Raw genomic sequence first — 27,990 nt, forward strand, 5'->3', positions numbered from 1 at the left:
GGAATAAAGCAAGTCCTAGTTTTTAAAGATCTTGCTATTAATAGCAATAGCTACATTTATTAAAGCTATAAAAGAGCCGTAAGTTGAAAAATGAGTCAGGGATTTTGCTAATGAGTTGCAGAATTGACTCTTGGAGAAGGTTGTTAGGAGGCAGTGTTGAGCAGTGCTAGAAATAATGAACAGGATGTGATATAAATACTGAAGGGGCAAACTGAAAGATATCTCTTAACTATCAAGAAATGAATAGTTTTAGTTTTTGGATTAAGTATTTTTCTTGCCATATTCCTCTATTTTTCCCCCATACATATTAATGAGAGAATGATTTCAATCCAAAGCAACTGCAATGGCCTTGAGAAGGTCATGTAAAGTTTAGAGAATAAAAAGTTCAGTAGCATGGCAATTGATTATGAGTATCTATCCTTTTCATTCAATTAATTTAATAGCAGCTATGAATCCTCAGGCCCCCTGCCAGGCTCCAGGGATGTGGAAGCCAATAAGGCTACTGCCTTCTCCTATAATTTATGCACATAATAACTATCCTGAGTTATGGAAAACACGTTGAATTAGATTAGTTCCATGGTATTTTAAAAGACAGAGCAGTGTGGAGATCAACAAAGCTAATCTCTGATGTTAAGCTTGGAGGAGGTGGGGGGATAGGTAGAGAAAAGAAGGAAACACAAAATAGGCAGTTGAGAGTCTGGTAGTTTGTTTCTTGATCTGTGTGTTGGTTACATGAGTGTATTCATTTTGTGAATATTTACTGAGCTGTACCCTTAATATTTGTGCACTTTCCTGAATTTATACTTCAGTGAACATTTACATAAAATTAAAGAAAAAAAAGGACAGGGAACTGTTTAATACCTATTTAAAAAAATGTCTTCCTTTCCTTTTACAACCAAGCTTCTTTGTTTTCTTGTTACTACTCTATTCATTACAGAATTCTAGTAAACGCCATCAACAGTCCAGAGATCCATCTCTCTTGTAAGACTGCTCATGACAGAATAATCATCTCTCAGGGACACTCTTCACACTTCTTATGATGGCTCTTCTCTTTGACTCTGACCCTTCTTTCCTTTTAAAATTTTCTCTATATTAGGATAGTTCAGAAAAACTTTTTTCTCCTAATTAGTCTTTTGTAACACCACACTCTCCTGGTTCTAGTTTTAATTTTTAAATTATTCTCTCTCAGACCACTTCATGAGATTTTCTGGTTCTCTTGAATTTTATTAAAATACACATGAGATGTCATTTTTCTTCAATATGGCTCCACTTGCACTGTAACCAATAATAATAAGAAAAACAAATCTAACCAATAATAATAATACCTTGAATATTATAACAGGTGAATGGTACCCTTCCTAAAAACTCAGGCAGTAAAGACACAGGCTATAAAAAAGATAAATTGGATTACATAAAAATGAAAAACTGTGCATTGAAGGACATAACCAACAGAGTGAAAAGGCAACTTACAGAATGGGAAAATATCTGCAAGTCATATATTTCATAAGGGATTTATTTTTAGAATGTACAGAGGAGGACAAGTCAACAACAGAAAACAAACAACCCAGTTAAGAAATGGGCAAAAGATTCGAATAGATATTTCTCCGAAGAAGATAAAGAAATAAGCACATGAAACGATGCTCCACATCACTAATCATTGGGAAAATACATATCAAAACTATATAAGATACCACCTCATACCTACTAAGATGGCTATCAAAAACTGAAAATAACAAGTATTAATGAAGACTTGGAGAAACGGGAACCCTTACGCACTTGTGACAATGTAAAATGGTGTAGTCACTATGGAAAACAGTATGGTGCTTCCTCAAAAAAATTAAAAATAGAATTACCATATGATCAAGCAATTCTACTTCAGGCTATATACCCAAAAGAATGGAAAGCAGCATCTTAAAGAGATATTTGTACCCATGTTCATAGCAGTATTATTCACAATAGCCAAACAGTGGAAGCAACCCAAGTACCCACTGACAGGTAAATGGATAAACAAAATGAGGTATATACATATAACATAGGGTTATTCAACCTTACAAAAAGGAAGGAAATTCTGACACATGTTAAAACATATAGATAAACCTTGAGGACATTATGCTAAGTGAAATAAGCCAGTCACAAAGAAACAGATACTTAGATTCCACTTATATGAGTTACCTATAGTAGTCAAATTCACAGAGACAGAAAATGGAATGGTGGTTGCTAGGTGCTGGGGGCAGGGGTGTGGAAATTTATTGCTCAGTAGGTACAGAATTTATTGTTTAGCAGCTACAGTGGTTTTGCAAGATGAAAAGAGTTCTGGAGATAAATGATAGTGATAGTTGCACAACGATGCGAATATGTTAATGCCACTGAATTGGACTTAAAATGGTTAAGATGGTACATTTTATGTGTATTATACACAATAAATTATATACATACACAAATAAAGACATAGAGCTACCTAAAAAGGAAGACCAGAGATTTTAAATTTTATTATGCTTTCTGATCCTTGGATATTAACTCTAATCTCATTTCCTGGAACCTCCCTTTCCTCCTTTAGCAGAATACCACCCAATATTATGACCTTTCCCACTGCCAGAAATCTTGGCACTAGCTGACACTTTCATTCCCTCGTTTTCTAACAAGTTTGTGCATTCAGAGGGCTTCTTAAACTAGATACCATCCTTCCCGTCAGGTGGCTTATATTCCAGGAGGGATATAGAAACAAGAGAGAAGGGGCTATCACAACACAATGCGGTGATACCGATATCTGAAGTCCTGATGGCGTTGAATTCAAGCAGGCTTCCTGTACAGTACCTTTGCACATCTAGGTGACGAAGAAAGGGGTGTTAATAATATCATCAGGCCAGGAAGTTTTAATTTGACAAGTCATACAGTAAGAAATATCATGTACACTAGCCCATCAAGATGGGCTAAATAATGATATAGGTATAAGAACAGGAAGAGAGAACATGATTAACACGTGGAAGACTCCTTTGTGGTTTACACAGAAAAAAAACAATTCAAGCTAGAGGGTCCACAACTATGGACAAGAACTGTCTGATTCACAGGTGTGTCAGGAGTCAAGAGTGAAAGATAGAATTGTACAATTCAATTAAGTATGGAAAATGTACTACTAGATTTTTTAGGGTGGCCAATAAACAAGTCCACCCCACTTCCAATGTCATTTATTTAATCTTAGAAAATGAACAGATAAACTCAAGGCAACTCCCCAAACCTTCCCATATGGTTGATTGAAAAATCTGTCAGAAAAGCAGATGCTTCAACTGGAAAAGTTTCCTTCACAGCTTGGTCTCTGGGTTTTGTAACTGTCAACCAATTTGGAGAAAAATATTACAATGTGTTTGAGCAAATAGGACTCCATTACATCCTTTTCCAGTTAATACATAAAAGATGTTTAAAAATGTTAAAGGAAGTTATATTTGTTCATTTTTTATTCACCAAGATACTATTGATTTTATTAAATGTTCTAGCATATTTTTTCTGTTAGAAAAAAATGCATAGAATATGGTTACATCAAAAAGTTTGCAATTTTCTTTTTTATTAAGCAGAAACTTGCTGTTTGGTAAAATTAGTATAATCTTAAATTTTTAACATTAACAAATTTAACAAACCTATTTCCCTCAGTGGTGGGAAAACACCTTGCAATTCTGCCCATTTAACGTAATGATGTAATTCAAGTCGGTTAACCTTGAGTGAACAATAAACTACATTATATTTTTATATTTAAAGATTTTAATACGTTTTAATAAACAAAAAATTGTTGTTTGACTAGACTTTTGGGGATATCAAAGCTAATTGAGTCCCCCAAATTCACCTTTTTTTAACTTGGGGGGGAAAGAGAGAAGTATTTAACTTCAAAAAGAATTGGACTGGGATTTTCTATTTTTTTCGTAAATGTATCAATTTCTTAACTAAACCTGTTTCTACTGGGTCTTACATTTCACTGAATGAAGTTGTCCTCCCACTTCAGCTTCAAACCTCACTCTGTGTTTTGATTCTTTCTCTCTTTATACCCCGCCCACACCTAGTTTTTACTATTTAAATTTTTCTATACCAATACTACTTTTACAGTATCTCCTGCTTGCATTATATTTTCAATCTCAAATCCTACAGGATTATTGAAATAGTCTTTAAATTCAACTTTCTACCTTTGGACTGCTACTTACCCAATCTATCCCACGCAGTGCTGCCAGATCAATTTTCTTAGTATACAGTGCTAATGCTAATCTTCTCTCCTACAACATCCTGTAGTCAATTCAGTTTTTGGAGCATACCTGTTATTCAATACCCTCTAGGAACTATTCACAATATAACTCTCTAGTATTATTACCAACTACTACCTTTTACATGCTCCAGGCTTCTATGTTCTTTAACTTCCTACATCCACGATGCTTCCTTTATTGAGAATGTGCTTTTACCACCCTCAATATGTCTAAATGAATGTTACCTCACCTGAAAGATTCAGCTCAGATTCTGAACCCTTCCCAAAAGGCTTCATCTCTCTATCCTCTGAATTCTCATAGTGCCATACTTTATATGTATCTCCCACTTTGTACAATTTTGATCATGTGCTTAATTTTTCATTTACACTTTAATCCTTTGATAGATTTCAAGCTCCTTTTGAACAGGATGTATAGGTGCTTTATCTTGTTATCTCCCACACTTCAATTGTTCAATAAGTATTCACTGAATTATTTAATCTATAAAATTGAAAACCTCAAGAATTCAGGTGTGAGATATGTAAAGGAAGGCAATTTACCCACCTTCGTATAATATTATGCATTTGTAAGTCTAAAGAGGGGAATTGACTTCAGTAATCCCAAAATTATTGTTATAAATTTAAAACCAATACAGAACTTACTACAAAGTCATTACCTTTTATTTCGTATGGTGATTAATTTCTCAATATTAAGAATTCCATGTAGAAGGTACAGATACAACAAACTTAATAAAACAAGTTCCATAATCTATTACTTCCTGTTGTCTGGTTCTGATGATTTGACCTTGACTTTTCCATGGGAGACATCCAATGTATGAAGCAGTAGAGCTGATTACTGCACACTGCCCTCTGGTGAGCCACAAAGGTAATCTAGAGGGGAAAATTCAGGGTTGAGCATGTAACTCTCCATGCCCAGAATGCCAGCTGGTGCCAAAGAATGATGTCACATTTCGCGATGTGATCACTTGTCTCAATTGTGCTATTCTGAGTCTACCAATTCTTTCCAGGCAGGTCATCAAATGGCCATCAGCTGGTAAAACTTTCCTCTTCATTTAGCCAAAAATGGATCCAGGATAGTTGCAATGAGTCTAACTAATCCAAGCTTTTAAAAAAAACCTACTGTTACTTCCACCATGACATTTCCCTGCATCTTCAAATATCCCCAAAGCACTGCATGAGAACAATGGCAAAAAATATTCTCAGTTTGCAAGGAAAATAGACTCTTAGTAATTGACATGCTAAATTTTTCTACATCCACATTAACAAGTCCTATTTCATGTATAAAAATATAGTGCTTTCTTATTCTTAAAGAGAATGCCAAAAACCAAACAACCAACCTAATAACATTACAAATACTGTTTGACTTGGAAAGATCACAAGTATATCTGGCTTTTGACCATATTAAAACTGCCATATTGCTGAGTGATATTATTCATTGATGCCCTACCACCTGACCAAATACCATCCATTACTAAATCAATAACTAAAAATTTCAGAATAGACATGGAACTGTTCAAAACTCATATTTTAAGAGGGATACAACAAATCCAGTGTCCAATGAGGTATTTCATCGATTTCTATAATCGACTCTATTTACTGTTTGTACAGAAGGACATTTGTTATGTTCTTATCCGATTGCTAACATTGGAAAACTACATTTTGTAAGAGTGATACCAGTAATGAACGATCTTCAAGTAAATGGAAATTTCCTTTCTGAAGAAAAAAAAGACTTGTAGAAACATGGAATAAGTGCCTTCTTGCTGTTTAATGGAGTGCTAATGTTGTAAAGAAAAGTTCACTTTTATCAAAATTTTGACTATCTTAAAACTCCAAGCATCTGATCTTGTTTTAGAAGTTTAGTTGTTTTAGAAGGTTCTAACCTTCTAAAACATAAATGTAATTTTCCCTTATGTTCTTGGTTACGGAGGTGAAAGTTTAAATTATAATAGAACTAAAATCCTTTGTTAACTCTCAATCTTCTAATTTTCTGAGGCTGTTTACATGTAAACTAAGTAAAGTGGTTTTTACTTATTGTTAATTTATTTTACTTTAACATAAGAAAAAGTTATATGGGAGGATTAACAATGGTTTCTGCTAAATTGTTGCTTAAATGTGGATAAATAGATCCTGAATTTATAGAGAAATTTATATAAAATAATATCTAATCTCCGAAATTCTGTTTCCAATGATATCCTACATTGGTAAATAATTATTTTAAACCTTTAAATGTTAACCATATATGTAATATGATTTTAAATTAAATGTTTGTTGTATATTGTATAACTGAGAAAAAGGGGATATTGTATAAATCAAATTTATTTTTCACCTCAGAAATAATGCTACTCACACTTTGATTAAATATCTGTCAACTCTATGTCAAGTCACTATTTAATCAAATACAATATATCTAATTTCCGTATTGTAGTAAACCTTTCTAAAATAAATATTTATAAATCAAATAGGGACATGGATAGCATTGTATGTGATATGATACAATATTATTATGCATTATAAAAAGTTCTTCTTTTGCTTTTTCTTATATATAATTTGTATTGTGGATACCAATCAAAAAGTGAAAGACAACCACCATTGTCATAGAACTTAAATGACTTATTTAAAAATGACTTTGATCATTAGTATCCTTCATATAGGTCTCTGCAATTTTTTTAAGTTAATGAACTTTATTTTTTAGAGTACTTTTAGGTTCAAAGCAAATTGAGTGGAAAATGTAGAGAATTACTATATCTGCCATCTCTACACATGCACAACATACCCCACTATCAACATCTCACACCAGAGTGGTATATTTGTTTCAATAAATGAATCTACATTGACACATCATTACACTCAAAGTCCATAGTTTACATTAGGAGTCCTTCTTGTATTGTACATTATATGGGTTTTGACAAATGTATGACATGTATCCAGTATTATACCATGTTTCCCCCAAAATAAGACCTAGCCGGATAATAAGCTCTAATGCATCTTTTGGAGCAAAATTAATATAAGAACTGGTCTTATTTTACTATAATATAAGACTGGGTCTTTATAATATAATACAATTATAACATAATATAATACAGTATAATATAATATAATATAAAATTAATATAATAAAATAATGTAATATTTGGGTCTTAGTTTACTATAAGACCCGGTCTTATATAATATAGTATAATAATATATATACTAATAATATAATATAAGATCGGCTCTTATATTAATTTTTGCTCCAAAAGACACATTAGAGTTCATTGTCCAGTTAGGTCTTATTTTCGGGGAAACATGGTAGTAACATACAAAGTCTTTTTACTGCCTTAAAATTCCTTTGTGCTCTGCCTGTTTATCCCTTCCTCTCTCCTAACCTCTGGCAACAAATAATCTTTTTTTTTTTTTTTTTTTACTGTCTCCACTCTTTGCCTTTTCCAGTATGTCATGTAGACAGAACCATATAGTATGTAGCCTTTACAAATTGGATTATGTAATCTCATTTACATTTTTTTTCTTCATATCTTTTCATGGCTTGATGGCTCATTTCTTTTTAGCACTGAATAATTTTCAATTGCTTGGATGAAACACAATTTATCTACTCACTTCTGAGGACATTGTGATTGCTTTCAGTTTTAGAAATTATCAATGCAGCTACTATAAACATCTGTATGCAATTTTTTTTGTGTGTGGACATAAGTTTTCAGTTCATTTGGGTAAATACCAAGGAGCAAAGTTACTGGAACTATGTTTATTTTGTAAAAAACTGCCAAACTGTCTTGCAAAGTAGCTGTTATCACTTTACATTTCCAGCAGTAGTGAATGAGTCTTCCTCTTGCTCCACATTTTCTCCAGCATTTGGTGTTGTCAGGGTTTTGGATTTTGATTATTCTAATAAGTGCGTTGGAGTATCTCATTGTTGTTTTAATTTGCAATTCCCTAATGACATAGGATGTTGAAAATCTTTTCATTGGCTTACTTGCCATTCGTACATTTTCTTTGGTGAGTTTTCAGTAAGGTTTTTGGCCCATTTTTTGAGTTGTTCATTTTATTATTGTTGAGTTTTAAGAGATTTTGTGTATTTTGGATAGCGGTCCTTTATCAGAAGTGTCTTTTGCAAATATTTTCTCCCAGACTGTGGCTTGTCTTCTCATTTTCTTGACATTGTCTTTCGCAGAGCAGAAGTTTTTGGTTTTCATGAAGTCCAGCTTCTCAATCATTTCTTTCATGGATTGTGCTTTTGGTGTTTTACCTAAAAAGTCATCAGCATACCTGAGGTCATCCTGTTATTTTCTAGAAGTTTTATAGTATTTCATTTTATGTTTAAGTCTGTGATTCATTTTGAGTTAATATTTTGTGAATGGTATAGGGTCTGTGTTTAGATTCATTTTATTACATGTGGATATCCAATTGTGTAGCATCATTTATTGAAAAGACTATCTTTGCCCATTGCCTTGCCTTTCCTTCTGTCAAAGATCAGTTGACTATATTTAGGTGATTCTGTTTCTGAGCCCTCTATTCTGTCGCATTGACCTATTTGTCTCTTCTTTCACCAATACTACACTGTCTTGATTATTATTGCTTTATAGTAAGTCTTACAATTGGGTAGTGTCAGTCCTCTGACTTTGTTTTCCTCCTTTGATATTGAGTTGACTGTTTTGGGTCTTTTGCATCTCCATATAAACTTTAGAATCACTTTGTCTGTATCCACAAAATAATTAGCTGTGATTTGATTGAAATTGCATTGAATCTATAGATCAAATTGGGAAGAACTGACATCTTGACAGTATTGAGTCTTTCCACCATGAACATATAATATCTCTCCATTTACTTAGTTTCTCTTTTATATCCTTTATCAGAGTTTTATAGTTTTCTTCATATAGCTCTTGTACATATTTTGTTATATTTATACCTAAGTATTTCATATTTGGGGAGTTAATGTATCATAAATGTGGCAATTTATTTTTAATCTCAAATTCCACTTGTTCTTTGCTGGTATATAGAAAAGCAATTGGCTTTTTTATATTAACATTGTATCTTGTAATCTTGCTTTAAACACTTTTTGATTCCAGGAGTTTTTTGATTCATTCAGATTTTCATAGACAATAATGTCATTTGCAAAGAAGACAGTTTTATTTCTTCTTTCCCAAACTGTCTACCTTTTATTTCCTTTTCTTGTTTTATTACATTAGCTAGAACGACCATTATGATTTTGAAAAGCAGTGTTGGGAGAGGACATCCTTGTCTTGTTTCTGATCTTAGCAGAAAAGCTTTGAGTCCCTCACCATTTAGTATAATGTTATTTGGGAAAGTGTGTTGAAGCATGGATTTTATGAAAATAAAACTGAAGATATGGAGATCACTTAAGAATTTGTCCAGAAAATTGGAAGAGTAGTTGAATTGGCCATAAGTATTAGGAGAAAGGAGAGAACAGAAAGAAGGAGACATGGCTGAAATCACTTAGAAAGTTAAGTGGTCAGGATTTGGTGAACATGGACAATGAGCGAAAGAAGTTTAGGGAGGCCCTCAGCTTTCTGGCTGGGGTGATTCAAGGGAGACAGAGAATATGGAAGAAAGAGCAGGCTTGGGGATGGAAAATGATGCATGTCCTTTGAGATATGTCCTTTGAAACATGCCCTCTGAGATGCCTTGGGACAATCAGAAGAAAATGTCCATCAGGTAGTAAGATACCGTGTTTCCCTGAATATAAGACCTAGCCAGACAATCAGCTCTAATGTGTCTTTGGAGCAAAAATTTATATAAGACTCGATAATATATTATTATATTGTATTAATTATATAAGACCCGGTCTTATAGTAAAATAAAACTGGGTCTTACATTAATTTTTGCTCCAAAAGACGCATTAGAGCTGATTGTCCAGCTAGGTCTTATTTTTGAGGAAACATGGTATATGAATGCAGAGCTTGGGAAATAGTCTGAAATGAGTATTTAGATTCCAGTATTGCTATCTAGTCTCTCATTAATTTAGAATTGTAATTTAATATTGTAAAAATGCAGTAAGGGAAATAAAGAGTTATTTCAGAAATCTTTTGGGGTCTAATTTTTAGATAGGGGATAGGGCAAAAAGAAACACGTTTTCTCATTTATTTAGGAAATATTTACTTAGTGTTTCTTATGTGAGAGACATTGTTTTAGATGCTGTGGATACAAAAATGAAACAAATAATCCATGTCTTCAAGGAGTTCACAATATATTGGGCAATAGGTATAAGTAAATTATTATAATATAGCTTGAGAATGGCTATAATAATGGCATAAATAATTTGTAATCAGGCTTCAAAGAATGAGAAAGCTTGGAAATTTCAGAGATGTCTCAGGAGAAAGAGTATGCCTGGAAGAGGTGACAACATGTTCACATGAACAAAGATGAGACTGCTTCAGCCACTGGAGAGAACTGCAAGTGGTTTAATGTGCCAGATATAGAGATACGCCACCAGATTCTCCTTCAAGGAGGACTTCCTACTCAGCTGCAGGAAGTACAACCAGAATCTCCCAGCTGTCAGCTCTTTTAGGATCTGCTTAGGTGCAGAGAGCTATATCCTTCTGAGGGTAATCTCTTGTGCTGACTGAGAGAAGTGGTAATACAAAGGTCTAGTCATTTTGACCTGATGAAGGACTCTGAAAACCATATTTGTTGCAGAGCTTTCTGCTGGGTCAACTAAAACTCTGTTCTGTCTTCATCACTGTTCAACTGTTCAACAACTGTTCAACTACCTCTCTGCCCAATCCTGCTTCCTTTTCCCTTCCTATCAAAGGTTTGATCCCTAATAAGCATCCTGCACTCCAAATTCTGTCTTGCTTCTGCTTCCTGAAAATGCAACCTATGCCATTTGGTACAAAGTCTAAGAGAATAGATGATAAGGTAGGATTTTGACCTGAGTCATTCATTGCCTGCTGGGCCATGAAAACCCTATCACTGGTGGTACATGGAATGCAGACAGTTCCTTGCACAAGGTAGTGGTCCAATTGTTAAAGTTTTCACTGCTGGGTAATAGGCAAAATGGATCAGACATTTGCCCTATATGGAGAATATGGTAGCTATAAAGTTAATAGGATTGGATATCTATTACTAAGCAGCATTGATGCTCTATAGAAGGATAGTGAACAGTTGAGAATAAAAAACATGCAATTAAAAGCCAAGTGGGAAGGTGAGGCTGCCTCTTTGGTTGTACACGAAGAAGCTCTCATTTCTTGCCAGGAGAGACTGGAGAAAGCTGAGGACCAAGACCAAGACTTTCAGGTCAGAGTGGCTGGATTTCAAAGATAGTTAAAGGCCAACCGAGATAGATCAACCAGGCTAAGCAAAGTGGAAATGCTATGATTGTCATGGCAGAAGGATGGAGAAGGGAGAAGCTCAGGAAAAGAGGCATGCTAGAATGGATGTACAAATATGGATGGCAGACTGTGAGAATATGTTCCATGGGAAGGTCCAGAGAACACACAATTTACTAAGGCTGTAAGGAATGTGCTGGTGAGAGAACACCTGCATCTCTAAAGAGTAGATTGGTGGTACTCCTCTTTAGGCCAGAGATGATAGTAGAAGAGGCCAGGCCATTATAGAACTTGACTCATTGATGGCAAATGAGGTGCCAAATGAGAGGCCAGTTAGTGGCACCGAACTGTCAAAAGCCAGGGGTTTTCAATTATTGCAGTGACCAACAAGGTCAGAAAGGCATCCACAACTCACAAAGTTAGGGAAAGATTAATAGAATGTGACAATCCTAGGGGCAAAATAGATGGGCAGGGAAAACGGAATCACTCAGCATGTACCAGCAGAAGAAATCAAGAATGGATAACTGAGAGGCTGAGTGACCACAACAATAAAAGTGCCATAATTATTTGCCAATCTATGGAGCCAGAATCAATTAATTAAAGTGGCTAGGTCCCCATGGGGATGGGCTCTGTGATGCCATAGGAAGTATACTTGGTTATGATTCCCACAGTCCTTCCCAAAAGAGAACAAAGGCCACTTACTCAAGTAATGTGCACCGAAACATTTCAAAAATAGTTGGACACTGACCAAAGTTGACACTGATACCAGGAAACCTAACACATAATCAAGGCTCTCAGTTAAAGTGGGAGCATATGAAAAGACAGTTAAAAAATGGAGTTCTGTTATAGGTTTAGCTTACAGTGGATCCACCGATTGCAATAGAGACTGCATGGCCTGCAAAGCCTAAAATATTAACTATCAGGTTCTTTATAGGAAAAGTGTGCTGACCGTGGATCTAAAGGATGCAGAGGGGGTGTCCCCATCCTATCTCCTTTTGATTTCACTTGTCCAGCTCCTGCAGAAACTGGATAATACATCCTGGAAGATGACTGTAGATTATCTCAGGCTCAACCAACTATCATCCCCCATCACAGCTACCAGTGATGCCAGATGTGGTATTTTTGTTAATCTACTTTGTTAAAGTGAATTAACCCAGCCTTAGGTACGTATTACGTATTGGTTTGGTGAATGTATTCTTTTCCATCCCATTCAGGGTATAGGTACAAAAACCATCCAGTGTGCCTTCACGTGGAAAGAACACATATACATTAACAAAACAGTAGCAGGTGATAGGAAAGAGAGTGTAAGAGTCTCTTATGAAACTGGATATGAGAGGGATTGGTTTTTGTTCTCCAGTGTATATTATTATCTTCCTCTTTTGTAATAGAATCCCTGAGTTTTAGCAGGCCAGTGAAGAGGACATTTCCCAACTATCTTGTAGCTAGGCATGGCTATGCGGCAAAGTTCTGGCCAATGGAATGTGAATTGAAATGTGTGCCTTTTATGTTCTGCACTTAAAAAGAAGAGGTGTTACTTTCACTTTCCCCTTTCCCCTTTTCTTCCACTTAGAATGCAGATGTGATGGCAGGAGCTGGAGCATGTATATTAGACCATTCAAAGAAAGCCATGTGTTAAAAATGGGAAAGCAAGATTTAAGGTGGATGAATTGGGTCTTCAGGGAGCCACCAAATCATCCTTGGACTTCTTTTGCTTATGTTTATGTGTGAGATAGAAATTAAAACTAATCTTATTTAAGCCACTATTATTTTTCCAGTTAAAGGAGGTGAAACTAGTGTCCTAAGCAATGCAGATGCTAACAAAAGCAATTAAGTGAGATTGGATAGATAGGTTTTGTGGAGGATGGATAACGAGTTTGTTCTGGAAAAAGTAAGTTGCCTGTGTACATCTAGGTGCATATCTAGTAGGCAGCTATAAAATCTATTCTGAGCTCAAGAGATAATTTTGGGCTGGAGAATTAAAACAACTTTCCATGAGATCATCAAAGGTGGATATGGTGAATGGGTCTTGGGTGGGCATATAGAGTTTATTAATATAGGCTGAGAGAGAAGATTTTATACAGAAGACACTTATGTATTTCAGAATCATTTGCATTAAGGGGATCCGATCTGTGGTGAGTAGAAAACTTACCCACAGAGAATGGCTAAATCTGAGTGAGAAGAGAACAAAGGATGGAAGCTTTCAGAACAGTTACATTGAAGTACAGTGTGGAAGAAGAGGATCCTATGAATTGGATAAAGAATAGTCTGAAAAGTCAAAGAATCAGAGAATACTTTTATGGAGGTTGATGAGGGGAGGAAATTTCTATAAAGAGACAGTGATTGGTAGTCTCAAATGTATGTATATTTTAGTGAATACTATAATTGGGTATTATATATCTTACACATAGTGATTGTGAAGCATATCTATGTCACTACAGATAATTAACAGTGAATCTTTATACTATTATAAACTTGGGGGAAATGTTGCCTATGCAAAGAGGTAATCACATAGTGATCAAGGATTCCTAGTGATCAAGGATTCCTAGTATTTTACTGAATAGCAAAGAGCATACCATTGTTCATACTTCTTGTAACAGAACTCATAATCCATGTTTTACTCAGGAGACTGATTACCAAATATTTCTGTAAGAGCCTAGATCTGGGGCATTTCATACACCTAATTTTACTTAATAACTTCATTAAGGTAAAAGCTAATTTTATTATCACAATCTCTTAGGCATTATTATTATTTAAAGACATTAACATTTATTACATTGTAAATTTTGGTAGAAAAATTCGGCAAATTATTAAATGATACTGGGGTTTAAGATACACATCTTAAACAAAGATACTGATAAGTGCATTTAATAATATGAAAACTTATAAATAATAGGCAAAACAATACCTTAGCTATTAGGTAGCTAAGGGGTTTGTGGCTCATTGCCAGAAACAGATTTAGACCCTGCAGGTTTGATACACTGTGCTTTGTATCCTTATAACTATGTTTTCAAACTTAGAAAATTATTAAAAACTTGACTAGTCTTTATAGTTTAAATTGTAAGCCAATTACTCCTGAATTGACAATATAACAAATGTGCAGACAGAGTTGGTCTCCAACAGGGATAACTTTCTTTCAGATGTTGGATGATTTTTTTTTTCTATGCTAAGTTAAAGTTAGACATGAGGAACACAAAATTATCTTTATAAGTAGAATCATTTAATGTCCCAAACTTAGAGAGAAATAAATGGCAGGGCCTTCCACTGTTCATAAGTAATACTTTGCTTTTTCTGGTCAACTTAAAAGAGTGATCAGACTCTCAGGAGAATGTTGCTTGGGGTTTGACCATGTTCTTTCAAACTCCATTTTTCAAACTTCAGAGTTTTCTCATGATGTGTTAATTTTGTGGTGCACCAAAAATTTTGAAGAAGTTTAATTCAAACTCAATTTATCTTAATTGTAGAAGCTCTTGATGGCTGTCTGCCCAGAGTACTGTTTGCTCCATCTGCAAAAGTGGTAGAGTAACTTCTAAGGAAGCAATATGATAGTTTAATATAGAAGCCATATTACTAAAACCTAGCTCACTTTTTGATTTTTCCAATATGTATCATAAAATGTAGTGTTTAGCACTCATAGCTGTGACATTTAATTAAGCATTGAGAATTATGTAACAGGCATTAGAATTAACTGAGAATAAAAAGAATATTCCAGCATACATTTTTAATGTTTTAGAAAGTTTAGTTTCACACATATAAAAATATCTTTTTTCTAGGACATAACGAAGAGTAAAGAAAATAAAGTAGATGCATGTACTTTCTATTTATAGTCACCACATTTCTGAATTATAATTTGGAGATCTTAGTTAAAGGTAACTGATCATATAAATTTGTTTTTATTAATTTATTTAATGATTAAATAGATGACATGATGGCTTCTCTTGTTTCCCTTTCTGGCTTGGGCCCTCGTTAGTGTATTATGGCCCAAGGTAATAATAGAAGCTGTTCATATTTTCAAACATTAAGAAAGTGATTCTTGCCCAGTTATGAATCAAGCTAAACTATGCAAACCAAATGGGGACCAAAGACAATTTACAAAAGAGTGAGAAGTTGGGGATCATGTATCTTCTGGTGAAGATTTCATAAATGGGTTATATGCTACACAGAATTCAAAGGAGACCTAATTGGAGGAGGGGCCAGAAGGTGCTTATTTAAAACTTTCACGGTTTACTCTTTATGTATAATTTACAAATCAATACTTGAAATAGTTTTCCATTGGTTTAATGTGAAAGCTGAGTATCATATGAATCTGAAAGAGCTGCTTTCAGACAGTAGCTCATTTTCTCTCTCTACCATGAGCATGGGCAACGGGAAGAAGGTAAATAAGGCTCTTTTCCATTTTAAGAAATGACAGTTCATTTTATGACATTTAATATGAAGCTAGAGACAGAGAATCTTTCTAACATTTAAAGATTTTGGAATTAAAAGTAATAGAAAGCCAAATTCAAACTAGATTAAGTAATAAATGGGAATCCTTTACATAAATGAGCAGTCCCACAGAGGTGAAGGAAGCTTTAGAATTATTTGTTAATTCTAAATAATTTGATCAAAGCTCCAGTTTCAGTTCTCTGAATTATATCAGCTTTGTTCTACCAGCTGTATCTCCTTTGTCTCAGACTGGTTTCCTTCATGGTCACAGTAGGAGTGTAAAAAGTCATAGCAATTACGTACATGCTACATTACCTATATCCTCTAGTAGAAAGTTTCTTCCAACAATGATTGGACAGTTGTCCTGACTTTGTGCTTGTTGATTGATCCCTGAGACAATTCATATGTTTAGAGTAAGGCTATGATTTTGACTTAGGACTGGTTCCCCCCCGACCTTAGTCACTGTGGCAAGGGAGTTGGGAGTAACTTCTGGCTTACACCAGTCAGGACGAATATTGGAAAAGGTCAGGGTCAATCTGCAATATACCTGAGTGCTGCACAGTGAGGAGAAAAGTGAAATGCTTGTTTTATAACAACTACCAGGTCAACTACAGTATACCCTTTTGCTAGTAATTAGCAAATATCCATAATTAGCATATATCTTCTTTCTGTCTCTCCACAGTGTGTTAGCTTCACCTGGAGTGCCTTATAGTCTACAAAGCAATGACAAGTTGTCTTCTCCCAACAAATACAAAATAGTGGAAGAGAAAGGACAACGTCATTGCAAGAAAAACTCCCAATTAAAAATAGGATATTTGGAAACATTACATAGTGGCTACTGATCCCTGTCAAAATCTGTGACAGAAATAGTAAGGACTCTTGGCTGGCAGTGGTGTGAGTTCTTTGGGTAGTTGCTGTGTTTTGCTCGTGTCTTTTATGGCCTTGTGTGATACGGTCATTGGGGAAGATACTCTTTTCAGATGGTTACAAAATTTTGGCAGCTCATTTCCTATTAGGTTGATTATATAAATCTGAGGATTGTCCTAAGATTAAAAAGTCACAGGCCATTACTAATTAGGCTTGAAGTTTATATACCAATATTTTTTCCTTTAGTATAAGGTTTTTAAACGATTTTTGTTTCTTGTTATTTCTGTAGGCAAGTAACCATGGCCAGAAACTATTTGGAGTCTAAGTTTTTACGTCTTGGAATTTCTACTTCTTTCATGCTCTGCCACTCTGAATTTAGTTAATGGTTCCTCCTGAAATCTCAGTTTGACGGTAACTGCATAGGAGATATTCCAAAAGTGATCATGGATTGAGGAGGCCAAGGTACCAATGATTTATTCCTTGTCTCCATAATAAATAAGAAGTCTCCAGTCGTGTCCATAATGAGCACGATTCTCCGTTTAGTTAAGCAAAAATTAAATTGTTGCACCTTTGGCATGATGAAGATTATTAGAATTTTAGACATTTAGATTTGAGGCCAGAGGGTGCTGTTCCTAAAAATGCAGATGGTTCATCCAGGAAAGTCAATTTATAACATCCATTATGATAATCAACAAACTCCTATTTTCACCTATGAAAATCCATTTTTAACATTTGCTTTAGTGATTAGCAAAGTCTCAGGTGTTAATGAAAGATAATGGTAGCTGAAGCACTTATGGCTCTGTTTGGAATGCAGACTTTCTGATGAAACACCAGCTGAACACTTCTAAAAGGTGAATTCTAGATTATCACAATTTAGGACCTTTAGAGGATAAAGTAAATTAAGCAACACACATGTTCACATTTATAGCCCATTAAGTACAGTAAAGTACTTTGAGGTAAACTGTAATGATAATAAATTCAAACTGACTTAAACAATATTCAATACCAGTGAGGATCAGTAGCTTAAAAATCAAACTCCATTGATTTGATTTGAAGGCTCACATAACTGAACAATCCTGCATAGGAAAACAAAGGGGCTAGAAAGGTGATTATTTAAAACTTTCAGGTCCTTCTTTACATCCTTTGGCCTTTCTACAATGCATAAATTATTTGATCAGGGCGCCAGCTCCATGTCTCTTTTATTTCCTTGGTCACAAGATGACTGCCTGTCGTGCGGGGCGGCCGGTGGGGTCTCAGCTCCCCCTCGCCACATAAGAACGCAGGACATGGTGAGGCCAAAAAGGAACACCCACGGAGCCATAGATACGGGAGTCAAACTAATATATTTTCGCTGGCGGCTGGAGCCACAGGAAGGAGGATCTACATAATCTGCAACCTGCCGTCCTAACAGCAGCTCGTGCTTGCCAGCCACCATCTTCTTGCTAGCCCCCATTTTCTTTCTGCTAGCGTAGCCACGGCCGTTATACTAGTGGCCAATGGCTTACGGGTTACAGTTGACGGCCAACTAGCCACAGCTGATGGCCATCTGATCACAGTTAATGGCCATTTACTACCCGAGCCAGCACCTTTCTATGTGAGGCCGAGAGCCTGGAAACTGCTTTTGGGGGCTTTGTCCCCACACTGCCTTTAGCAACAAGAACCACATGTTTCCTCATTAACATCCAGGGGTAGAAAGGGAGCTAATTTGGGGGCAAAAGTCCTGTGATTGGTGCTCAAACCTAAAGCATTTCTTGTGACTAGTGAAACACCGTAAACTGGGATTAGATCATCCTGACTGCATTAATTTAGGGATAATGGTGAGGTTAATTCCACCCAAACTTTTCAGGCACATGCTGTACAATGTGCAAAGAGTGAAATAAATATCAGAAAGGCAAGTGTCTACTACAGTCAGTTTCAAAGCATGTAAGTATATAACAACTATATTGTTTTGTTTGTTGGGGTACAAAACAATAAAAAAACAACTAACTCTAAGCATATGTAATAAAGACTCTAACTCCATTTTTGATGTTTGACTATTGATAAATTTCAAGCCCTGCTGCTCTTCCATTCCCTTCCCTTCCACTTCTGGGAAGGATGATAAGAAACTCTAGGTGCTCTTGGTGGGAAATTCAACCACACAAACCCTGGATACTGTGTAGGAATTTTCACTCCTAACTCCATGCCCTAGCTACCATCAAACCCAAAAGTCCAGTCCTCCCCACCCCCCATCTCAAGCCATTTTGGACCTGTGTAGGAAGCCTGCCCTACTCTCCCCAGAATGCTTCATTGTGTGAGTAATAAACCTTCTTATACTCTCTTGATGCATGTGTGGCACCAGGAGTCTTGAAATCTGAGTCACATTTTGGGTGGGTATTCATCTCATGCCTGTGGTTACAGCAAATAAACTACACAGTAAATCTGGATAACATCTATCATCACACATAGTTACAATTTTTTTCTTATGGTGAGAACTCTGTCTCCCCAGTTTTACTGAGAAATATTTGGCATACATCAATTTATAAGCTTAAGGCATATATATAGTATGATGGTTGATTTATATATATATATATATATATACACATATATATGCATGTGTACATATGTGTATATATATATATATATATATATATATATATATATATATATAATTATCACAATAGTTTGAGCTAACATTCACCTTCTCATATAGATACAATAAAGAAAAAAATTCTCCTTATGATGAGAATTCTTAGGATTTACTCTCTTAACAGCTTTCCTACTATATATCATACGGCAGTTTTAGCTACAGCCATCATATTGTACGTTACATCCCTAGTACTTATTTTTCTTAAAACTGAAAGTTTGCACCTTTTGATAGCTCGCCTTTCTTTAATCTCCCCTCCCCTCAATATCTGCCTCTGGTTTCCAGTAACCATAAGTCTAATGTCTTTAATTTTTTTAAGAGGTCACATGTAAGTGAGATCATATATTATTTCTCTTTCTCTGACTTATTTTGCTTAGTATAATGTCTTCAAGGTCCATCCATGGCTGAGTAATATTTGTATATCATTATTTCTTTATCCATTCATCCATTGATGGACACTGAGGTTGTTTTTCTGTCTTTGCTATTGTAAATAATGGTGCTATGAATGTGGGGATGCAAATATCTTTTCAAGTTACTATTTTGTTTCCTTTGGATATGTTCCCAGAAGTAGAATTGGATCATGTGGTAATTCTATTTTTAATTTTTTGAGGATGCTCCATACTGTTTTACACAGAGGCTATACCACTTTGCAATCCCACCAACAGTGCAAAAGGGTTCCCTTTTCTCCACACCTATGCTAGCATTTGTTATCTCTTGTTTTCTTGATGATGACTATACTGACACGTGTGAAGTGATTTCTCATTGTGGTTTTAATTTACATTTCTCTAATGACTATTGATGTTGAGCTGTTGAGCATCTTTTCATGTACATGTTGGTCTTTCCTATATCTTCTTTGGAGAAATGTCTATTCAGTTTGCCCACTTTTTAATTGGGTTACTTATTTTTTTGCTATTGAGTTGTATGAGATCTTTATATATTTTGGATATTAACCTCTTATCAGATATATGGTTTGCATATAGTTGTCTTTTAACTTAGTTGATGTTTTTTTTTTCTGTGCAAAAGCTTTTGTTTGAAGTAGTCTCACATATTTAGTTTTTTTAACATTTATAATATATTTTATTATCTTCTGTCCACATAAGAATAACTGTGAATATGTTTAAAGTTCACATGCTTTAGAGTTTAATCTTCTGCCTGAAGAAAGAGATCATTTATCGAGTGAGCAAAACAATTTATAATTGCCTCATTTAGATTAAATTCACATATTTAGTTTTGATTTTGTTGCTTGTCCTTTAGGTGTCATATCCAAAAAAATCATTACCAAGAGCCATGTCAAGGAGCTTTATTTCTATTTTTTTTAGGAGCTTCATAGTTTCCAGTCTTAAGTCTTTAAATTCATTTTGAGTTAATTTATTGGTAGTGGTGTAAAATATGGGTCCAGTTTAATTATTTTACATGTGAATATTCAATTATCCCAGCACCATTTATTGAAGAGAATTTCTTTTCTCTATTGAATATTCTTGGCTCCCTTGTCAGCTATTAGTTGACCATATATGGGTTTATTCCTGAGTCCTCTATCCTGTTTCATTAGTCTATTTGTTTTTATGCCAGTACCATACTGTTTTAATGACTATATCTTACAAAATAGTTTAAAATTAGGAACTGTGATGCCTTCTTTCTCAGGAGTTCTTTTTTTTTTTTTTTTTTTTTTTTGGCTATTTGGGGTCTTCTGCAGTTCCATATAAATTTTAAGAGTTTTTTCTATTTTAAAATGTCATTGGAATTTTGATAGGGATTGCATTGACTCTATAGATGGCTTTTGGTAGTATTGACATTTTAACAATAGTTCTTCTGTTTCATGAACACAGGATACCTTTCCATTTATTTGTGTCTTCTTTGATTTCTTACATCAATGTTTTACAGTTTTCAGAGTCAAGATCTTTCACTTCTTCAAAGTTATTCCTAAGCATTTTATTGTTTTTATTGTATTCTAAATGTCATTCATTTCTTTATTTATTTTTCAGAAAATTTGTTAGTGTATAGAAACCCGACCAATTTTTGTAAGTTAATATAATATCCTGCAAATTAGCTGAATTCATTGATTAGATTTAGTAATTTTTTTGGTTGAGTCTTTAAGATTTCCTCTATAAAGAATCATGTCATTTGCAAACATGGGCAATTTTACTTCTTCCTTTCCAATTCTGATACCTTTTCTTTTTCTTGCCTGGTTGCCCTAGGTAGGGCTTCCTGTACTATGTTGAATAGGAGTAGTGAGAGTGAACATGCTTGTTTTGTTCCTGATTTTAGAGGAAAATCTTGCAACCTTTTATCTTTAAGTGTGATGTTAGTTGTGGGTTTGTCATATATGGACTTTATTATGTTGAGATATGTTCCTTTGATACCTTATTTATTAAGAGATTTTATCATAAAAGTTAAAGGCTTTTTCTGCATCTACTGAGATGATCATATGATACTTTTCTTTCATTCTATTAACGTGGTATATCACATTGATGGATTTATACATGTTGAATCATCTTTTGCATCTCAGGGGTAAATCCCACTTGATCATGGTGAATGATCCTTATAATGTGCTCCTGATTTTGGTTTGCTAGTATTTTATTGAGAATGTTTGCATCTATATCTATCAGGAATATTGGCTTGTAGTTTTCTTTTATAGTAGTTTTCTTTTCTGGTTTTGGCGTCAGGATAATGTTAGCCACGTAAAATGAATTTGGAGGTGTTTCCTTCTCTTCGATTATTTGGAAGAGTTTGAGAAGGACTAGTATTAATACTTCTCTTAAATGTTTGGTAAAATTCAACAGTGTGATCATACGGTCCCGGGCTTTTCTTTGTTAGGAAATTTTTTGATTACTGATTCAGTTCTCCTTGCTAGCAATCGGTCTATTCAGATTTTTTATTTCTTCCTGATTCAGTCTTGGCAAATTGTATGCTTCTAAGAATTTTTCCATTTCTTCTAGGTTGTGTGGTTTGTTGGTACATAGTTGTTCATAGGAGCCTGTAATGATGCTTTTGAATTTCTGTGGAATCATTTATCATGTTTCCCTTTTATTTATAATTTTGTTGACTTGGGTCCTTTCTCCTTTTTCTTGGTGAGTCTAGCTAGGGTTTGTCAATTTTGTTTATGTTTTCAAAGAACCAATTCTTTGGTTTATATTTTCCATTGCTTTTCTGTTCTCTGTTTCATTTATTTCTGCTCTAATCTTTATTATTTCCTTTCTTCTGCTATGTTTGTTCTCAGTTCTAATGTTTAAGATCCACTCTCAGCAACTTTCAAATATTCAATATAGTATTATTAACTATAGTCACCATGTTGTACATTATATCTCCATTTTTTATTCCCAGTGATTTTACAACTGAAAGTTTGTATCTCCTGAGTGTTTCATTATTCTTATCAGCAAGTGCACCATCTTCCTTCTGAATCCCCCGTCTCTCTGAATAGGACCAGAAATCTGGTATACATTTTTAGTCCTTTTTTGATTTTTTTGTTTTGCTACATACTTTTCAAATTCTTTTTGCCAGTTTCACAGCTACCACCTAACTCCGGCCTTCATAATTCCTCATTCTAGTTATTCCATCAGTCTTCTAACTGGTTTCTCTGTTTTTCCAGTTGTGGCCACCTCTTCCTTCCCTAATAATTCATCTTCCACACTGCTGCTAAATTCTCTCCCAACCTTGCTTACATAGTCCGCTAGTTTTCCATTACTTTCAGGATAGATTTCAAACTTTCAGCAGTTTACAAAACTCTCCATCACATTGCCTCATCTACATTTCCCCTTTCTACTGCCACATTCCCACACACAATCACCTTTGCTTCCACTCTACTTACTCACATACTATACTTACCTCCACAGTCATAGGCAAGGAAATACACACAAAGGTACATGTTCCTGTTTCTGAAGCATACTTTTGTCTCTTCTTAGCTTGATCAGTTCTTACTGACTCTTCAAGACTCATCTTGAGCTTTACATTTTATGAGAAGTACTTCCTGTTTAACGTGGTTGATTAAGGTCCTTCTCCTCCACATTTTAACAATAAACTTGATTTCACTGCTTATTATCACTCTAATATCTGATTTGATTGTGTCTTCCTTGAAACTTGATCCTGTTGAGAGTAGGAACCATGTTTCTACTGTAGTAGGTCACAACCTATTAGGATAATAGGCCTATAGACACATACACAACAAAGGTAAATAATAAAATGGTTGGCTTATGGTAAGTACCCTGAAAAATAATAGAGCCATAAGTTCTAGAAGAGCTAAGAAGAAGCACTATGGAGAAATTAGGACCCTTATACATTGTTGGTGGTAATGTCACATTGGAAAACAGTCCGGTAGTTTCTCAAAACATTAAACATAGAGTTACCACATGACCCAGCAATTCCACTCCTAGGTATATACCCAAGAGAAATGAAAACATATGTTGACACTAAAACTTGTATGTGAATGTCCATAGAAGCATTATTCATAATAGCCAAAAAATGGAAACAACTGAAATGTCCATTAACTGATGAATGTATAAACAAACTTTGAAAACACAATGCAAAGTGAAAAAGAAGCCAGTTGCAAAAGACTACATATTGCATGATGCCCTTCACATGAAATGTTTAGAATAGGCAAATCTACAAAGACATAAAGTGGACTAGTGGTTGTCTAGGAATGAAGGGGGGTAATGAGAGTGATGGAGAAAACTGACAAAAAGTATGTGGTTTCTTTTTTGGATAATGAAAATGTTGTAAAATTGATAATGGTGATGGTTGCACAATGCTGTGAATACTAAAAGCCACTGAATACTAAAAGCCACTGAATTGTACACTTCATAAAAAAAAGCACAGATTGTTGTGGGCAGGGGAGAAAGACTTCATGGAGGTGGCAGGATTTGGATTCACTGATAAACAAGTGATGTGAAATTCAGAGGCAGTGTGCTATAGTGAATAAATGAATCTGTTGGGTAGACATGACTTTGAATCCTGCTCTGCCACTTGGTCAAGTTACCCTGACTGAGTTTGTATCCTCATTTGAAAAGTGAATATATTAACATACTTACTTTGCAGAATTATTGTGATGACAAGATAGATAATGGATTTAGGTGCTAATGCCAGGCACATAGCAAGTGCGCAATAAATATTATTAGGTTGGTGCAAAAGTAATTGCGGTTTTTGCAATTATTTTTAATTTTTCAAACAGCTATTACTTTTGCACCAACGTAATAGTTTCTATAATTATTAAAAATATACTAATAACACTGAATATTGGATTAGGTGGGACAAAGGGAGCATGTAAGTATATCAGCGGAAACACTCAGAAACTCATCTGAAGTTTCCAGCAGAAAGAGATAGGAGACACAGAATGATATAAAGGTAATTGTACTCAGTTTAAGAGACATTTATTGCATACCTTTCTTCCACTAGATGCTGTGCTAGATTGCTGGATATACAAAGACAAATGAGGAGTAAAATGAGTAGTGGTCCTTGACTTGGTGGTCTCGTAGACAGATAAACAAATATGTGTAAGAAAGCATCGTATTTCCTATGATAGAACTCTATTTGCTGTGTACACAAAGTAGAAGGTAGAACGGATAAAGGGGCACTGAAGAGGTGACATTCATGCTCAACATTGAAACTACTCAACTATCCATTGGAGTCTTCACTTACTGGAGGACTGTCTGGATTCCATGCTGACATTTGCCACCTCCAGTACAGAGCAGAGATTATTACTGGTTTTAGCCAATTTAGTTCAATGGAAAGATGAGAAAATAATGTTGCCCCAAATATTAAAAAATGCCTGTTATATAATAAATGTAAATAGTCTACAGCCTTATGCTCAAGATTCCCAGGTTACTTGTCTTTCTTTCTCACTAGGCTGTAAACTCTAGAAAGCAGAGATCTTGAGTATAACTTGTTCATTCTTGGATTGTCACAACTTGGCCCAGTCCTCGGCATATGGTACGCACTCAAAAATTGTTAAATAAATGTTCTCCAGATCTCTCCCATGTCAAAGTGGAAGAATCTTTAACAAGTGTCCTGCTAGTTGAGTATTTGTAATAGTAACTGACAGTCTGAAATGGACAAAAGAACAAAAGAAAAAAACAAACACCCCAAACCCCAAAAACTACATAGTCATGCTTTCGTTGAAATAAAACTCTATCAGTTATGTCATTCTCTTTTCTTTTTCTCCTGGGGAAACTATTTGCCTGAAGGCTTGGAAAAAAGGGGGTGGCTTGGCAGCTGAAAGTAAACTGTTTCTGAAACACAGATGAAGTATAAATTGCTGTGTTCTGGAGTTGAGGACAAGAAGTAACTCTAGAGCAGAGTTCTTTGAAGTTGTATAGTATTGGTCTGGAGAGGCTCTTGGCTTAGGTGCACCCCAGTGGTTGAGAGTTCGCACATGCAAAGATGAGATGGATCAGCTGTCCAGTCAACTGTTTCTTGAGCATTTACTACATGGCAGGCACTTAGCTCACCTTCAGTTTTTACTGAACTCTGATTGGAGGTGGTGAACAGTTTAGGCTCGGCTCTTCTCAAGAACAATCCTAGAGTCCCAGATGGAAGTGTTATGTTGGGGATAGTTTAATTTGCATGGAGTAGTCATAGAAACAGGGCCTGCCACTCATGCTGTAAGTAACAGGAGGTAGTTCCTGAGTCATCCCCTTTCACAGGGCAACCCTCTGCGGACTCTCAAGTCAGGACAGCCCGGACTCTGTAGGGCCTCAGTCTGGTACCACGTGACTCGCTTGTTTGCGTTGAGTGACGGGCGCAGCGTGGGGCGGGCCTTGGTGGAAATCAACTTCCGGGGGCAGAGGTTTTTTTTTTTTTTCCTTTTCTTTTTTTTTTTTTGCTTTTTTTCCCCCGAAGCCGGGTGAGTGTGTCGGCTACCCCTGCTTGTGTTACTGGGGCCGCGGTCTCCCCTCCCCAAAGGTTTGGGATCGTGCCCTGGGTGTACGCGTGGGGTCAGTCTGTGTGCTAGGGGTGGCTCACCTGGCAGCGTGGGTGAGCGGCGCGACAGCGGCGGCGGCGGTGAGCGGGAGCAGGGAGCAGGTAAATGGACTCGTCTTCAGGGCCTGGGTCTGGGTCCCCGGGCCGCGCGAGGCCTGGGCGCGGGCCGGGAGCGCCCCACCCGGGCGGGGAGCGCGGCCGTCCTCGCCCCCGGAGGTCGCCGCGACCAGAGTGGGAGGCGTGACCTGTCTGTGGCTGGAACCGAGCCTCGCTCCCTCGGCAAGGGAGTGCCCATCTGCACTTGATCTCGCCGGCAGGTTTCGGCCCCTGGATGTTCCAGGACCGAATGTTTTCGACAGTCTGCGCACAAATGCACGTGATTATTGTGTCACGGAAACTCCCACCTAACGGAGACGGATGCTTGTCCAGTTTTCAACGATCGCGCCTGGTTTATGTTTCCCCTTCTACTTTGCCAAGTACACCCGGGCAAAAACTCTTACTGTGTCCGTCAGCCACTTTTCCTTATAGTTATTTGGGGCCACACGTTGCAATAAAAGTGGTAATTCGGGGTAAAAGGCAGAAGGCAGTAACTTTCCAGGTGGTGAGGCATCCTTCAACCCCGTGAGTGCGCCCCCAGACCCGACAATAAAGGTGCTTCTTCCATCTGCTGGGGCTGTGCACTGTGGAGGAAAGCTTTGGACGTGAAACCAATTTTGGCTTCACTTGAAGGAATGGCAACTCCATTAAAAGCTCGCTGAGTGTCTTTTTGGTATGATGATGTTGTTGCTGCTTTTCCCACTTGCTTCCCTAATAAGAGTTGGGGCAGAGCCTGATTTCCTGGAGGGTCAAGTTCTGGCCACAGCTGTAGGTGACTCAGCCGCCCCCTAAGAATTCGGACTCTTTTCCTTCCCTCTCCCTCTGAACGGGGCAGATACTGATGCCAACTTCCTCTCCAAATATTGATCAGGGAGGTCGTTGGATGGTGGCTTTTGCAAGTAGTTTGCATGTTGCGTGGTGGAATGATTGGGGTGGGCTAACATTTCACCCCATAATTTAAGGCAGAGTACCTAGAATGTTTTGTTGGCTGGTGACAGGGACTGACAGTAAATTCTCTTTGTTTTCTCCTGTCGGAGAGCTCTACACTTTTAATCATCCCTTTTGCCCTCTGCTACAGTTTCTGTTGCACTGAGGGGATTGGCAGTATTGTACCCGTTAGGGTAGGTAAATGGAGCAGGGAGGATGCCAGGGAGAGTGCACCTGTGTGGTGCTGGCTAGCCAGTAGATTGTGTGGTAGAGAATTACCCTGGTTACAAGGTTTGGTATCCTCCAGGCAGGCCAGGAGGCTGTTCTGTGGGCTGGGAAATCTTATTATGAACTGGTTTCTTAGCAACAGTATAAGCCAAATGGAATAAACATGAAACAAAAGTGATGAAAGTTACAACTTACCTCTTAACTTTTATTAAATGGAAAAATGTATTTTCTTACTGGAGTGATCAGCTCAAAACTTGAGAGCTTTTTGTTTGTTTATTTTAATCATCTTAATACCAGACGAAAACTGCAGAAAGTCAGCACAGAGGGGACAGACCATTTTTTTTTCTTACTTCAATAAATGAAAGAAAAAAGACGGTTACCAGTTTAGCTGGTCTGAA

At 36.2% G+C, this 27,990-nt stretch overlaps 2 protein-coding genes across 13 annotated transcripts in view; one reads left to right on the top strand and one right to left on the bottom strand.

Moving 5' to 3' along the window:
- Positions 1–27,990, top strand: part of CCDC91 (coiled-coil domain containing 91) — a 334,936-nt gene that overhangs the window by 13,721 nt on the left and 293,225 nt on the right. For 2 of the 12 annotated variants that reach the window (XM_081061000.1, XM_081060994.1), the window contains exon 1: positions 26,174–26,443. The exons of 3 other annotated variants lie outside the window; for them this stretch is intronic. The gene's annotated coding sequence lies outside the window, so the exon portion shown is untranslated. Of the gene's footprint in view, positions 1–26,060; positions 26,444–26,865; positions 27,111–27,990 lie in introns of those variants that run through there. 7 more of the 12 variants (XM_081061001.1, XM_081060996.1, XM_081060997.1 and 4 more) reach the window with 7 other exon arrangements.
- LOC308502553 (uncharacterized protein) lies at positions 1,200–27,347 on the bottom strand (the record flags this gene model as incomplete). The annotated part of the gene is made up of 4 exons (XM_081060491.1): positions 1,200–2,824; positions 4,897–5,110; positions 26,384–26,745; positions 26,981–27,347. The coding sequence occupies 3 exons, from the start codon at positions 27,345–27,347 to the stop codon at positions 4,967–4,969; spliced, it is 873 nt and encodes a 290-aa protein (XP_080916617.1). The 3' UTR covers positions 1,200–2,824; positions 4,897–4,966.

Source organism: Rhinolophus hipposideros, assembly GCF_964194185.1.
Source record: "Rhinolophus hipposideros genome assembly, chromosome: 9".
In the NCBI taxonomy this organism is placed as follows: Eukaryota; Metazoa; Chordata; class Mammalia; order Chiroptera; family Rhinolophidae; genus Rhinolophus; species Rhinolophus hipposideros.